This window comes from Martes martes (assembly GCF_963455335.1).
Source record: "Martes martes genome assembly, chromosome: 2".
Lineage (NCBI taxonomy): Eukaryota > Metazoa > Chordata > Mammalia > Carnivora > Mustelidae > Martes > Martes martes.
The window spans coordinates 33,788,653-33,803,092 of record NC_137889.1 but is presented as its reverse complement, the minus strand read 5'-3'; the positions used below and the strand labels follow the sequence as shown (position 1 = coordinate 33,803,092).

General features: G+C 47.2%; 1 protein-coding gene across 2 annotated transcripts in view; it reads left to right on the top strand.

Annotated features, from left to right (window-relative positions):
* Positions 1-14,028, top strand: part of RAB11FIP1 (RAB11 family interacting protein 1) — a 31,505-nt gene extending 17,477 nt beyond the window's left edge. The window contains exons 4-6 of one of the 2 annotated variants that reach the window (XM_080796817.1): positions 621-2,474; positions 3,258-3,366; positions 10,902-14,028. In XM_080796817.1, the coding sequence (XP_080652943.1) occupies positions 621-2,474; positions 3,258-3,366; positions 10,902-11,120 (2,182 nt within the window). In that variant the 3' untranslated portion in view covers positions 11,121-14,028. The remainder of the gene's footprint in view (positions 1-620; positions 2,475-3,257; positions 3,367-10,901) is intronic. The other variant, XM_080796818.1, reaches the window with a different exon arrangement.
* Positions 14,029-14,440: the final 412 nt, after the last annotated feature.

Below are 14,440 nucleotides of genomic sequence, written 5' to 3'. Positions count from 1 at the left end.
GATTGCCCTTCAAGGCAGATGATATCTTTCCTCCTTGCAATTTGGCATTGGTGTGCTGGCGCGGGGGCCCCTTGGTCTGCTCTCAAGCGTACCCGTTCTCTCCATGTCCATTGTGCATCTCGTTGCGAGAGCCTGAGTGAACACTGGGGGCTTTCTGCTTTCAGCATGACTCACAGTCACACTAACAATATTTCTGTGGTCTTGGGTGGGAGAGACTTTTTTTGAGATTCTGTGTACTCTGATTTCTCACACACACACACACACACACATAAACACACATGCACACACATGCACACGCAGACTGTTCCTCTTCAGAAGTGGGGCCTGTTGCCCCGAGGGGCATCTTTTACTGCTTCGAACTTTGTAGATGCTTTTTGTTTATCACCAAAAGCAGCTGTGGGCTGTTGCTTTACCTGGGGCTTTCTGTTTCTGTTGCAACAAGCCCTTTGTGTGGCAGATGTGTGGTGATAAAAGTGTCCCTTTCCTACCTTAAGTAATTGATGTTTCTACTGCCCCCCCCATAAAAGTGTTTGCCCCTTTGGAACAACTTTATTTGTGTTTCTTGCCTCTCACGATGCATCTGCAACTGACCTGCAGATTTTATTTTGTCCTTTTTGCAGACTGGACGTGTCTCCAGAGGCTCAACCCACAGCCAGGCTTTCTTCTTCCCCTGACTCTCCTGTCTTCTTTTCTGCTCTTCTTTCCAGTTCTGGCCAGACACCTGTCCCTTCTAAATTGGGGCATGGTGCAGAGACATCGTCCTCTGAATCTCTCTCTGTCTTCTCTTTCTCATCTCCTGTAGTGGCTCCCATTTCCACATCCACGCCGGTTGAGAACTGGCCTTCCACAGGCAAGGGCCAGGCCAATCCGGAAGAACCATCTTTGCCCCTTAAGGCAGAATTACCAAGGGAGAGTTTAATACAAGTTCCAAAGACTGTTTCTGGTGTCTTGGGGTCACTTTCCAGAAAGCTACCCACTCCAGCATGTAAAGGGACGGAAGATTCTCCCACGAGGAAGACCAGTGAGATAGGCCCAGAGAGCACTGTTGGTAATGACTCAGAAAAGTCTCTTGTGAAGCAGTTTGAAATGGGGCACCAGGAAGAAGTTCTGGGGTTTACTGCCTCAGAACGAGACTCTGTCCCTTCATCTCAAGAGGCCCAAGAAGGAACATTCAGCCTTTCACTCCAAAGTGGCCAGATTGAAAGCCCAGGGGGGAAGCATCTGATGAGGGCAAGCACAGACTCAGAGAGTCCGTCCTTTGAGGAGACCAGCCTTCAGGAAGACAGCATGACTTCTGCAATGACAGAAGCGGTACCCCCTCTTCAGGTGGGAGAATCGGCTCCCCCTCTTGGCTCCGTGATGCAGAGACACGAAGAGAATGTGGGCGAGAGCCGAAAGAAAATCAGGAAGCACGTGTCATTTTCTGAGCAGCTCTTTACACAAGAGGAGGTAGAGCAGGCCGCCAGGTCAGTGGAAGAGGACAGAAGGCATCCCCGGGAACTGACACGCGAGGGAGCCGCCGCTGGAGATGCGTCAGACGGAGAATCTGCTGAGTCTGCAGAGAGGGAAGCCGTGTCCCCAGCAGCGCAGTGTGCGGTGCCAGCTTCCGTGGCAGGCCCCCTTCCCGGCCCGTCTTGCGAGGAGAAGGGCTCAGAAGCCCCCATGAGTGAAGCAGGCTCAGGGAAAGACATTCCGCTCTTAAGGATTGAGCCAGAAGATATACTCATGGCCCCAAATCAGAGCAAAGCCAGTGATCATGAAGGTTTATTGTCCGAGCCCCTAAGTGGCCTTCACTCTACCCCAGGGGTTAACTCTCCAGTCGTGGCTGATCTGGGCTTAACCCTTCCTTCCATTCCTGAAGTGGCATCAGATGATGAGAGAGTGGATCAGGTTGAAGACAATGGAGAGACAGCCCAGGTGGCAGCCCCGGAAGGAGGACCTTCCTCCTTGAGCCTGTCCCCTGCCCGTCCTGAGGTGGAAAAGGGGCCGAGGGGCGAGGCAGACGGCTGGGCGGCGCCTGCAGAGGGTCCACATGACCCTGGGTCAGAAGCACCCAAAACATCTGCGGCAGCCTCTCCAGAGCCAATGGCAGCTTCAGGAATTCATAAGCCAGATCTTGGCAAGAGCTCATGGTCGGATAAACAGCTGCCAGGTCCTGGCGGCCGCGAGAGGGAAAAGCTGATGGGAAATGGGAGGCCAAGCCAGCCTCCTGATCCAGCCCTGGATTCTCCTGTAGCCAGTCCCTCCTTTTCTGAGAACTTTTCTGTTATACATTCTTTCCCCGGCTGCCCACATGCTGACACTCACCACACCAGTACAGCAGAATCTCAAAAAAAGGCCACAGCAGAGGGCCTCGCTGGTAAAGTGGAAAGTTCTGGCAAGAGGAAGCCGCTTCTTCAGGCCTGGGTCTCACCCTCAGAGACACTTCCTATCTCAGCTCAGCCGAGCGTGGGAACGGGGTCAGCCAAGCACAGGTGAGAGTTGGGGAAGGTTGTTTTGTCCACGGGAGTGAGGCCCACCCCACAACCCGACCCTTTGCCTTTTGCCCCCTGAGGTGGATGACTTTCTAAGTGCACGGCTATCCCGATGGCATACGCCATGCATTTTGCTGGTAGGGCCTGTTTTCAAAGGGTCTCCCTCCACCCCACCCCAACCCCCAGGGTGGGAATTCCTCCTCAGGACACTCCTGCATTTGTAGGGAGAACACTGGGACAGTCTTCACAGATGGTTTAGGAATTGTTCTGCATAGATTTGGGGCTCTGAAACTGCAGCGATGTCCTGTGTCCCAGTATCTTCCCGGCATCAGAAACCAGCCGAGGCGGAGTGGTAGAACAGAGCAGTGTTGAGAGCTTGCTTTGAGGTTAAGCTGGTGTGTTTGTTCCCGGCTCTTTCTTTACTGTTGAGGAACGGGAGGCTCTGTCGGACCCCTCACACCGGTGTGGGTCCTAAGCTGTAGCCGCCTCAAGAATAAGAGGCTGGCTTTAGTGTTCTTCTGACATTCATAATGAGACCAAGGGTCTGGTGAGAACATCAGGACACCTGGCTTTCTGGTGTGCATGGTGGGCCTGCACGTGGCTGCCTCGTGCCGACCGCCCTCATTTCTGCAGGGACACCAGCGTCTGCCGGACTGGACGTACGGACAGAGCGCATCATCACTCTGCCCTCTTGTCTGTCTCACCGGCTGCTGTCCGTGAGGTGGACGGTGTCTCGGTTTTGTCATTACCGAAGGTCTAAGGATCCTTTCCCCTTCTCTTTAGACTTCACCCTGTGAAGCCAATGAACACAACAGCCACCAAGATTGCCAGCTCCAGCTTGGGCACCGCCACCATCATCAGCGAGAACTTGATCAATGAAACTGCGATGAAGGTATGTCTCCTCCAAGAAGTAGGTGTGCTAGTTAGGGGTCTATAAAAAACCTGTTTTAAGAGTCATCATTATGTAGACCCTCCTGGGCAGCAGGCCAGGAACGACTTGACTGTACGTACGTCTGGGTCTTCGTATAATCTTTGGAAGCCCCTACACTTCCCAGGGGACTATTACTGCTCCCCTTAGAGTTAGTCATTGTCTCCAGCAACAAGACTGACACCGGGGCCGCTTTTTAGTAAGAAGAAAATGTCACCCACCGGCTGGTCCATTCCAATCAGATGTTTTCATTTCCCCGTGTATCCTTTTTTATCTTTTGGCAAAAATGTAAAATTCTTGTGCTTGTCATCATTGCCCAGATACACTTTTTTGAAACTTTATTCTGTTAATCATTGCAAACTTTAAAAAAAAGTTGCGAATATAGTACAAAGGACTGCCGTAAACCTTTCATCCAAATTCGTCAGTTGTTGACATTTTGCCACATTTGCTTTATCGTTTTCACCCTCTCTCTCCCCGTCCCTGTCTGTTCTCTCTTTGTATAGACATACTTTGTGTGTGTGTGTGTGTGTGTGTGTGTGTGTGTGTGTGAACCGTTGGAGGGGAAGTTGCCCACCTCATGCCCCATTTACCACTAAATACTTCAGCGTGTAATTCCCAAGAATAAGGAGATTTAATCTAGATCAAGACATTTGAAGTCTGTGCACTCCTCTTTTCTCATCTGTAGCCCACACTTGAGCTTCACCTGTTGTCTCGTGAGTGTGCTCTTCAGTTTTCCTCTTTCTCTTTCCGTTCCAGGATCCAATCCAGAATCTCCCACTGTTTTGTTGCCATGTGTCCCTAGGCTCCTTTATCCTGGAATCATTCCCCAGCCTTCTTGAAATCTCTCAAGACCTTGACATTCTCGAAGACTTTAGATCAGTTGTTTTGTAGAAATTTTCCTCTGTTTGGATTTGTCTGCTCTCTCCTCCTGGTTTGGTTGAGGTCATGCATTCCTGGCAGGAATTAACCGTGCAAATCACGCATCCTCGGTGCATAGTAGAAGGAGGCACATTATATCCTCTTGTCACGGTAGTGGGAGCGTTAACGCTGATGACTGACTTCAGGCGGTGCCCACGAGGTTCTGTAGTGTAAAGTTCCTGTTTCCCCCTTTACAATCAATGCTGTTTCCCCATTTACAATACAATACAATTCGTGGGGAGTTAATGTCAGGCCATGTAAGCTTTCTGTTCCTCACCTCCCTTTTGTTCCCAGGCTTTCGTATCCATCAGTGAATACGGCAGTGGCGAAATGGTGGTTTTACAGCTCCGTTGCCCTCATTGGAAACACTGTTCCAGTCTGTTTTTCATTTATTAGTAGATCATAAGCATTTTTTGCTTGTTGCTACGTAATTATTCTTTGACATGGTTTACTGATATTTTCTTAACCATTTACTTATTATTGGGTATTTGGGTTATTTTCTGTTTTTCAGTATGAGTAACACTACAGTCAACAATTTCTTGCATAGAACTTTCCCCTTCCTAAGCTAAATTTCCAGGAAGAGTATTTCTTTATTAGAGGATCTCTTCTCTTCAAAAGCTTGGGCTAACTTAAAAAAACAAAAAACAAAAAACTCCTGCCCACCAACCAAACCAAACCAGCCCCTAGATGATCTCTGCTTTGGAGCATCTCCATTCTGCCCTTTGTGGTTCTAAAATCAGGAGAATCTAGAACACTGCCTCCTGGCAAACCTCTGGTCTTTGACTCATTATCACTTGGGCTAGGGAGAATGATTTACAGAGGGACTGGTGGGCAAGGCTGTGTTGAGTTTCAAATATGTGGAGAGGAATTTCCTGACTGACTATTGGGGACCACTGTCAGTAGAAATAAACTTTATTTCTGTTTTAGTCCAGGGCATCTAGACGCTTCATTCAATGAGACATTTTACAGTCCAGTGCACTATAAGACATCAAGTAGTCTTTGTGATTTTAGAATAAAAATTTCGTGCTCACTTCTCTTTTACTCCTGTAGGCATTTTTATTTTATTTTATTTTAAGATCTTATTTCTTTATTTGTGTGTGAGAGAGAGAGAGAGTGGGAGAGAGAGCATGAGCAGGGAGGAGGGGGAGAAGCAGACTTCCCGCTCAGCAGGGAGCCCAATGATCATGACCTGAGCTCAAGGCAGATGCTTAACCGACTGAGCCACCTAGGCACCTTGCCTGCAAGGGTTTTTAAAGTGCTGGTTTCTTTGTTACCACCTGGGCTCCATTGCATCTCTGCCATCAGGAGCTGGGCGAAAGGTTTCCTGAAAGCTGGACCTGAGGTTCAGGGAAAGAGGCTGAGCAGTGGCAACAGATGGTTACTGCGAACAAGCTAGCATCTTCTAGCCGCCTTGCCTTCTCTTCCCTTGTACTGTGTGGTGCTGGGGCCAGTGGTAAGTGAGCATCATTTTCAGACGTGCCTGCTGTGTATGAATTAGCCCTTACCTAGAAATGTCCCATGTGCTTGCTTCGGCAGCACATATACCTAGAAATGTCCCATAACTTGCCCAGCTCAGCCTGGTGGGCCTCTGAGGGTGTGGGGAAGAGGCAGCACATACCTTCATGGGATTTAACGATATTTACCAGGAAACCAGGCAAAAGAACAGCATAAAAGGGACAGTAATGAAAGCTAGGGTCATGGAGCAGCCTCCCATCCCCTCTTCCTTGTACTGTGGAATGCAGCTGGGCTCCAAAGAGAAACAAACAGCCAGCTCTCGGGAAGTGAGCAAGACCCTTGGCTCCCATTTTATTTATTCTTCAAAGCTCATTTAATCAGGGGCTTATCTCCTGGCCCTGACTGAGGCAATAACTTGCCTTAAAACAAAGGCAACTGCTGGTTATTTTGCTCGTGATTTGTAAGCCCGGCCACTGCCCCCTCTGGCTGCCTGCTACAAAGAGCGCTTGGCCATGGACCATACCTAGTAAATATTCTGAGCAAAGAGGGAGAGTTTCTTAGAGACTCTTGTTGGCCTCCCATATAACAGGTGCTTTGTACTAAGCCATAAGTAATATTTACAAAAGTAACTACTCTTTGGAATGTGGCAGAGTGCGAGAGAGGTTAGGAAAAGAAACTGCATGGCTGAAGTTATGAAAAGCTAGCTGAATCATTACCATAGTGGGTTTTTGTTTTTGTTTGGGTGTTTTTTTTTAAATTTTTGTTTTGTTTTGTTTTGTTTTTTGGTTGCTGTTTCAGGGCCTCCATCGCTTTTAGATTATTTGAAACTTAATGGAGTGTATTATTTACCCAGGTGGCTTTAATACTTCCATTTAAAAATAATACAGCCAACTGGATCCAAAAATCATCTGTCCTGTTAACATGGAAACAGTGAGACACGGATTTGAATATACGTCATTATTATTACAACTACGGTGGGAACATCCAATATGAAAATCCTGGAAGGAAATATGTGACAATGGGGACTGTTTTTTCTTGAATTAATGGTTATTTTCCTTCTACCTCTTCCTCGCCACGGCTGTTGTTCACTTTCAGTAATGCTGGGTTGTTTTATAATTTCTAAATCATCACATATGTAGGATTGCCTAATGATTTCAAAGCCTCACATACTTTCCTCTTTGGATTATGAAATCCAAATTGAATAGCTGTTTCATAGTTTGCAAGGTATGAAGCATACATCCCTTTTCAACCCCACACATTTATCCTAAGGAACTATTTTAGAGATGTGATCCCAGATTTATGCTCATGCATCTTAATAAAAATGTTATATGTAATTGTGAAAACTGAAAAAACCTAAATATTTAACAAAGGAGATGGGTAAAATATAATGAAATTTCAAACATCCATTAAAAATGATTTCTGCTAAAAAAAAAAAAAAAAAAAACCAACCAAAAAAAATAGGTGGTGCCTGGGTGGCTCAGCCATTAAGTGTCTGCCTTCGGCTCAGGTCATGATCCCAGGTCCTGGGATTGAGCCCTGCATCAGACTCCCTGCTCGACAGGAAGCCTGCTTCTCCCTCTCCCACTCTCCCTGCTTGTGTTCCCTCTTTCTGTGAAATAAGTAAATAGTCTTAAAAAAATGATTTTTGCTAAAATTTAGTGATGGGAAAATGCTCAGAAAGTAGTAATTTTAAAATGCTTGAAAACCATATTCTGCATGATGCTTGAAGTTGTAAAACATAAAGAAACCAAGGAAGAAATAAGAGACCCGGGGCACCTGGGTGGCTCAGTGGGTTAAAACCTCTGCCTTCAGCTCAGGTCATGATCCCAGGGTCCTGGGATCGAGTCCCACATCAGGCTCTCTGCTCATCAGGGAGCCTGCTTCCCGCCCCCGCTCCCCGCCCGCCTGCTCTCTGCCTACTTGTGTTCTCTGTCTGTCAAATAAATAAATAAAATCTTAAAAAAAAAAAAAAGAAAGAAAGAAATAAGAGACCCAAATGTTATGTGTTGGAGCTCCAGGTAATAATTTTTTCCCTCTTCTGTATTTGAGATTTTCCATTGTGAGGAAATATTCCCCTTATAGTGAAAACAATTCTCTTGTTTTGGGGGAAAATTAATTTTTTTAAAGATTTTGTTTATTTACTTGAGAGAGAGCGAGAGAGCACAGAGGGAGAGGGAGAAGCAGACTCCCCACTGAGCAGAGAGCCCGACATGGGCCTCAGTCCCAGGACCCCAGGATCATTACCTGAGCCAAAGGCAGATGCCTCACCAACTGAGCCACCCAGGCGCCGCGGGGGAAAATTAATTTTAACTTGTCTTCAAAGTCTAGTTGAGGTATCACTGCCCATCTAGTTGAGGTATCACTGCCCATCTTTGCAGTCTGTCCCAGTCCCCTGTGTAGCAGAGGGCTCCTGGCTGTCCAGCTCTCTGGACTCCCACGCCACAAGTTAAAATTAATTTTAACTTGTCTTCAAAGTCTAGTTGAGGTATCACTGCCCATCTTTGCAGTCTGTCCCAGTCCCCTGTGTAGCAGAGGGCTCCTGGCTGTCCAGCTCTCTGGACTCCCACGCCCCTAAGCCCTTGTGTGTGAGGCGCTGTAAGGACCTGGTCTCCACTCTCGAGGAGCCCCTGCTCCTGCCTCCAGCCGACAGCTTCTTCATCTCTCGATCTCACAAACTGCCTTGCACTGTATCTTATGTGCTCCACAATTTTCAATAAATAAAATCCTTGTATGATAGAGATACAATCTAAAAACGCTCGAGGACATTATTCTTGGGTTGTTGTTCCCAAAGAGTACTTTTTCCTTGATAGGATCCATCAACAGACATGCACCTCCTTTTTAAAAAATTGGGGTCAAATAAACATCACATAAAACTTTTATCATCTGAAGCATTTCAAAATTAAAAAAAAAAACGTTTTTCAATTCAAGCATAGTCAACATATAGTGTTATATAAGTTTCAGGTGTACAATTTAGTGATTCAACAATTTTATACACATTACTCTGCTCATCATAAGTGTGTTCTTTGCCCCTTCACCTATTTCATCCATCCCCCACCCACCTCCCCTGTGGTAACCATCCGTGTGTTTCCTACAGTTAAGAGTCTGTTTCTTGGTTTGTCTCTTTTTTTCTTTGTTTATTTGGTTTGTTTCTTAAATTCCACATATGAGTAAAAGCATATGGTACTTGTCTTTCTCTGACTGACTTATTTGGCTCAGCATCATACTCTCTGGCTCCATCCACATCATTGCAAACAATGAGATGTCTTTTTTATGGCTGAGTAATATTCCTCTCTCTGTGTGTGTGTGTGTGTGTGTGTGTGTGTGTGTGTGTACACACTTCTTTATCCATTCATCAGTCAAGGGACCCCTGGGCTGCTTCCATAGTTTGGCTCTTGTAAATAATGCTACAACAAACATAGGGGGTGCATGTATCTTTTCGAATTAGTTTCTTTATATTCTTTGGGTAAATACCTAGTAGCAGGAATACTGGGTCAATTCTGTTTTTTTTAAAGAGTTTTTTATTTTTATTTTTTTATTTGAAAGAGAGAGAGTGAGAGAGCATGAGCAGGGTGAGGGGCTGAGGGAGAAGCAGACTCCCTGCTGAGCAGAGAGCCCGATGTGGGACTGGATCCCAGGACCCTGATCATGACCTGAGCTGAAGGCAGACGCTTAACTGACTGAGCCACCCAATCGCCCTCAATTCTGTTTTTAATTTTTTGAGGAACCTCCATACTGCTTTCCACAGTGGCTGCACCAGCTCGCCTTCCCAGCAACAGTGCATGAGGAACCGTAAGCATTTTTAAGTGTACAGATCAGTAATGTTAAGTGCATTCACCCTGTACAACCCGTCCCCAGCGTCCTTTTCCAAACACTCAACTTTCTGGTTGAAGATGGTTTTAGAATTACTAATAGGATGATTGAGGTCCAGAGGAATGTTTACCTTCAACAAGTTAAGAAACTAAAACAACAAAAAGATTAAGGGAGAAGTGGTTTCTCGAAAAAGTAGTCCAACCTCTCGCCTGTTTCTGTGCAGTCCGTGTTAGGTGCACACCTGCTGTGTGCATGGAGATGTCGGTGAGTGCTTCTAAGCCGGGGCTGTGAGCACTGTGCTTTCCTTCTGAGCCAGGATAAGAGCGATGAGGTTTCTCTCTGATTTCTGGCTAGGGTGTAGGCAGCCGATGTGCCACTATACTAAGCAGGGCCTTCTATCGTGTTGTCAAAAGAGTGAGTGATGATTCCGCTCTCGACTTAGCTTCTCCAGCTGGAGGCTTGGTGTGACATGGTACTTTTCCATTTAATCCTTATATTGTGATTCCTCATGGTTTGGGCCTGGTCACTTTGCAGCTGGACTCCAGTCACCCCGGATTATAAATGCTGATGGAGTCATTCCTTAGGTCTCCTGCTGTTGGCAAGAGCGGGGCTGCTGAGCCCTGGCTGTGGCCACCAAGTGCCCAGAGGGTGCGCCCTGATGTCTGAGTGTGCTGGCTGTGCGATGCGCCGTCATGGCCCTTAGCTCTGATTCTGCGTATGTCTTGAGGATGATGTGACTTCAGGTGGGGTCTCTGAGTGGCCAGTGCCTCAGCGGTCCTGTGGACCCCTTCTGAGTGTCGCTGAGGAAGCAGCAGGCGGTCCAGGATGAGCGGCTGCCTGGGGAGGGGATGGGTGAGTGTCATCTCCCGCACCTTCTGTCGCTAGGGTTTTTTCATGGGCCAGCTTAGCTTGGGGCTCTCAGCTCGTGTTCATAATTCGCTGTGCCCGCTCCTAGTGTTCAGAGACCTCCAGTTGTTTAATTTCCTGAAACCTCAAATCCAGAGTCTAACCCAGGGGTTTGTAGCCTAAGAGCCAGGTGCGGTTTGTACATTTTTATAAAGTCATAAAACAGAAATAACAAATGAAACGACAGAAGAACGGTCGACACAGGCCATATGTGGCCGGCAAAGCCTCAAATATTTACTCTCTGGTCCTTTACAGAAAACCTTGTCAATAACCCAGTTTTCCACCTGAACTGAAAACACATTCCCGGGAGACTCCGATCGCTAATAACATGTTCCTCTTTTAGATTTCTTTTCGATATTTGCCTTTGCTGACTTTACCACTTTTTCTCCCCATTCTCTCCCCTTCTGAAGAAATACAACCCTTCGGACCCCGCCTTTGCATATGCACAGCTGACCCACGATGAGCTGATCCAGTTGGTCCTCAAGCAGAAGGAGACGATAAGCAAGAAGGAGTTTCAGGTCCGAGAGCTGGAAGACTACATTGACAACCTGCTCGTCAGGGTCATGGAGGAAACCCCCAACATCCTCCGTGTCCCGGCTCAGGTCGGCAAAAAGGCAGGAAAGATGTGACTCGTCAGCCTAGGAGACCCAGACTGTTCTGTGAGTTCGTTTCCACCCGCTCCTGAGGTCAAGGACTCCGTAGGCCTGATAACCAGCACACAGGCTCGAAGTCACCAGCCGCCTCCCTTGCCTGTTATCTGGCAAGAGTCGGTTCCAGCAACTGAAGCCAGGTTAATTATTACAGTGAATCTTTTACTGTACATTCCCAGGGTTTTATTTTTAAATGCCACTGTGCCTTTAACTATATTGTGAATATTTTATGCTCTGACCGGAGATGTGGTCATAAGATCTGCTCCTGGCCCAGAGCTTCAGGTGGCACTGGATTATTCGTGTATTTAACACTGGGATTTTCTCTCTTCGATATTGACATTTAAAAATACATACTCGCACAGCCACCCCGCCCCGTCAGTGCAGTGCGGGGTGAAATGAGAAGGACCAGGCACATGCTTGCTTGGCTTTTGAGAGTAGCTCAGGGTGGCGTTTGGCTGGAGGTGCTAAGTTTTGATACCGCATAAACCTCCCAGGCTTCTTGGACTTGGTCTTATTGATTTGACCGAAGTGGGGGAGGTGAACGAAAGCCTTGTGAGTGTGCCTTGCTAGATTTTGGAACAAGCTGCCTTTTCTAAACGCCACAACTCTTCAGCCTTACAGTGTGCTCCTGATCGGTGCATAGGACCCGCCTGTGGAGACGGGAGAGGCAGAACAGGGAGTTTGTCACTTCGTGCTCGTTTAACGGGGGTTGGTGGAAGTCTCACCGTAGCTGGGCTCCTGCTGGCTGGAGCGGCCTCGTCAGTGCCTTGAGAAGGGATCAGGTGGCCGAAGCATTGACTAACTTGATTCTACCAGGTAGGGAATGATCTCAGTAGAACTCCTGTGGCCTGTTCCCCCAGTGCCTTTGCTTGGCTCCCTGATCTCCTCACAACACTTTCTGGGGATCCCCTACCCCACCCCCAACCCTTGATATAAAGTTATGAAGAGCAAGAAGGTAACACTTAGTTTTGGTCAGCTGTATTTTTAAAGCTAGAAGAACACACCTATTTTTTTGAAGCTAGGACGCTTCTGAAATGATACCCCCAGTCGGACTCCTTAGGTCGTTTCATTGTTCAGAAACTAATACTGGAATTAGAATGTTTCTGTGTTGCTCTTTTTTTTCCCTCCTGGTTGTGACAGAATCTTACCTAACCTTGACCTGTCTCTGGGGCGGAAGATCACAGGCCAGTGCAGAGGGCAGGGTTTGAGGCAACAACAGTTATTAGCTCGGGGCTCTCTTCTCTGTCTGTTCTTGTTCTATGGAGGGCAAGAGGCAAGAGAGTTGGTAACAGAGCCCTTTTCAGGATCTTATGTTAGTGGCAACGTTAGTTACATCAGAGCACTTCGCTCTGAAGGGTGATACTGTAACTTGATGAATCAGCTTTTGATGATCTATAGCTGCTTTATTTAATGCTCTTACAGTAGTGGGGAAGCTGTAAACTTCCCAGATGACTTGTATTTTTGTAGTGCTATGAGAGTTATTTACGTACCTGGAAAGAGAACTGTATATTCGTCTCCACTCTGAAAACGTACATGTATATATTCGTTCTGCAATAGGTTGTTTTTGTTTTGTTTTGTTTTGTTTTGCTTAGAAATGTATTTTGACTGTGATAACCCAAGGGCACTGGGGGCAGGGGTGCTCCGAAGGATTTCTCCTTAGAGGAGCTGGTGCGGAGACCTGCATTGTTCACGAGAGGAGCTTGGTCTGGACATACTTTCTGCTGCTAGGACCTCAGGTGTGTAACTCAGTCAGTATTTGAGAGGGACGTCTGGGTAGAAGAGTGAATTCCTGTGCTCTGAAATGCCACTTGGGGACTCTGGAGAATGAAGGATAATTTACTTCAAGGGTGTCTGGCTTCTACCAATGCTGGGGAAAGAGAAATCCAATTTATAGCATTCCTGTACCTCTCAAAGTAGCTAACCTGGAGGGCATGAGGTAATGACTGTCCATGAGGGCTCTACTCTGGGGGAGGGTTTATGTCTCCCTGACCCATTAACAGGGGTTGGTGAATCGGAGCGTTGGAGGAGGAGCGTTGGGGCTTGGCTCCAGCTGCTGTAAATGCCAGCCTGATGGAAGCACGCTGGGAGGAGGCTGTGTTCTGGAGAGAAGCGGGAGCAGCTCTTTTCCTGGCTGCACCCGGCTGCCTCCAGAAAGAGCGGTCGGTTCTTTAGGGAAGCATCAGGTTAAATACCGAACATCTTGCAGTGAACTTCAGCTGGAGGTCAGCCTCCTGAAAACATTGTCAATCCTTTGCCCATTTCCTATCATCTCACTCCTTGGACTCTGACAGGTTTCCTGCCCTCCGTTTTATTCCTGTGTGTTAGCACGTCAGAATGGAGGAACAAGAAAGCCTGCCCTTGACCATGCGGAAGAGCCATTGACCCTGAGTGGGAGGTGTGTGCAAATGAATAGGGTGTGTGTGTGTGTCTGTCTGTCTGTGTGTGGTTTCCAGCTTTGCTAACAGTGGGAACTTGGCAGAGCGGGGGAGGACCCATGACAGCCACACACCAAATTGAAGGCCAGAGAAAATTTAATGTTCAGTTAGGCAGGATTTTCCCTCCCTGAGTCCCTTTTCCCAATTGATCGTCTTCGTTTCTTTTTGAGAACTACGAATTAATGATCCCTCAAGGCTGACAGATTAATTGCCTTCAGTAGGGAACTTAGCCTCCTGGTAGTCATACCAACCTTGACTCTGGTTTCTCAGTATCTGTTATATGAGCTACTAACTTGACCTCTTCCACCCTCCGACTGAAAGATCGCTCAGCGTTTTTGGATTATAAAATGATTTCCTGCCTTTTGAGTTTGGGAGTTTTTAATTTCCTTGGTTTTGTTTTTAAGAAGTAACCTAAAATTTCTACAACACTAAATAAAATGGTACTACCTTTCAAAGCTGTGTGCCTGTGCCTTCATGGGGATGCAAGAAAAATGTCTTCTGTCTCCTGGAAAACCTCTCTTGGGGAGTGACCAGCGTTTCTTACCCCGTGAGCATCCCTCAGCTGGATTCCTGTGGCTTCCACCTTTCCTGGTCCCCAGAAGTCCCCATGTCCTTTCTCCTGCAGGGGATGGGACATCTCTGATCCCTTCCCTATGACACTCATCTCATCTTGGCCTGCAGGGACCTTGGCATTTACCAGAAGAACATCAGTTGAATTCTCTGTCCCCACTGCGAAGAGCTGCCACCTTTGCTTGGCACCGGGCACTTTTGGCTGAGCATGTGAACAAGGTCCCTTCCTTGATCTCTCCACCCCCGACCCCCACCCCTGATTTCCTAGAGAGTAAAAGTTTCATTGTGGGGACA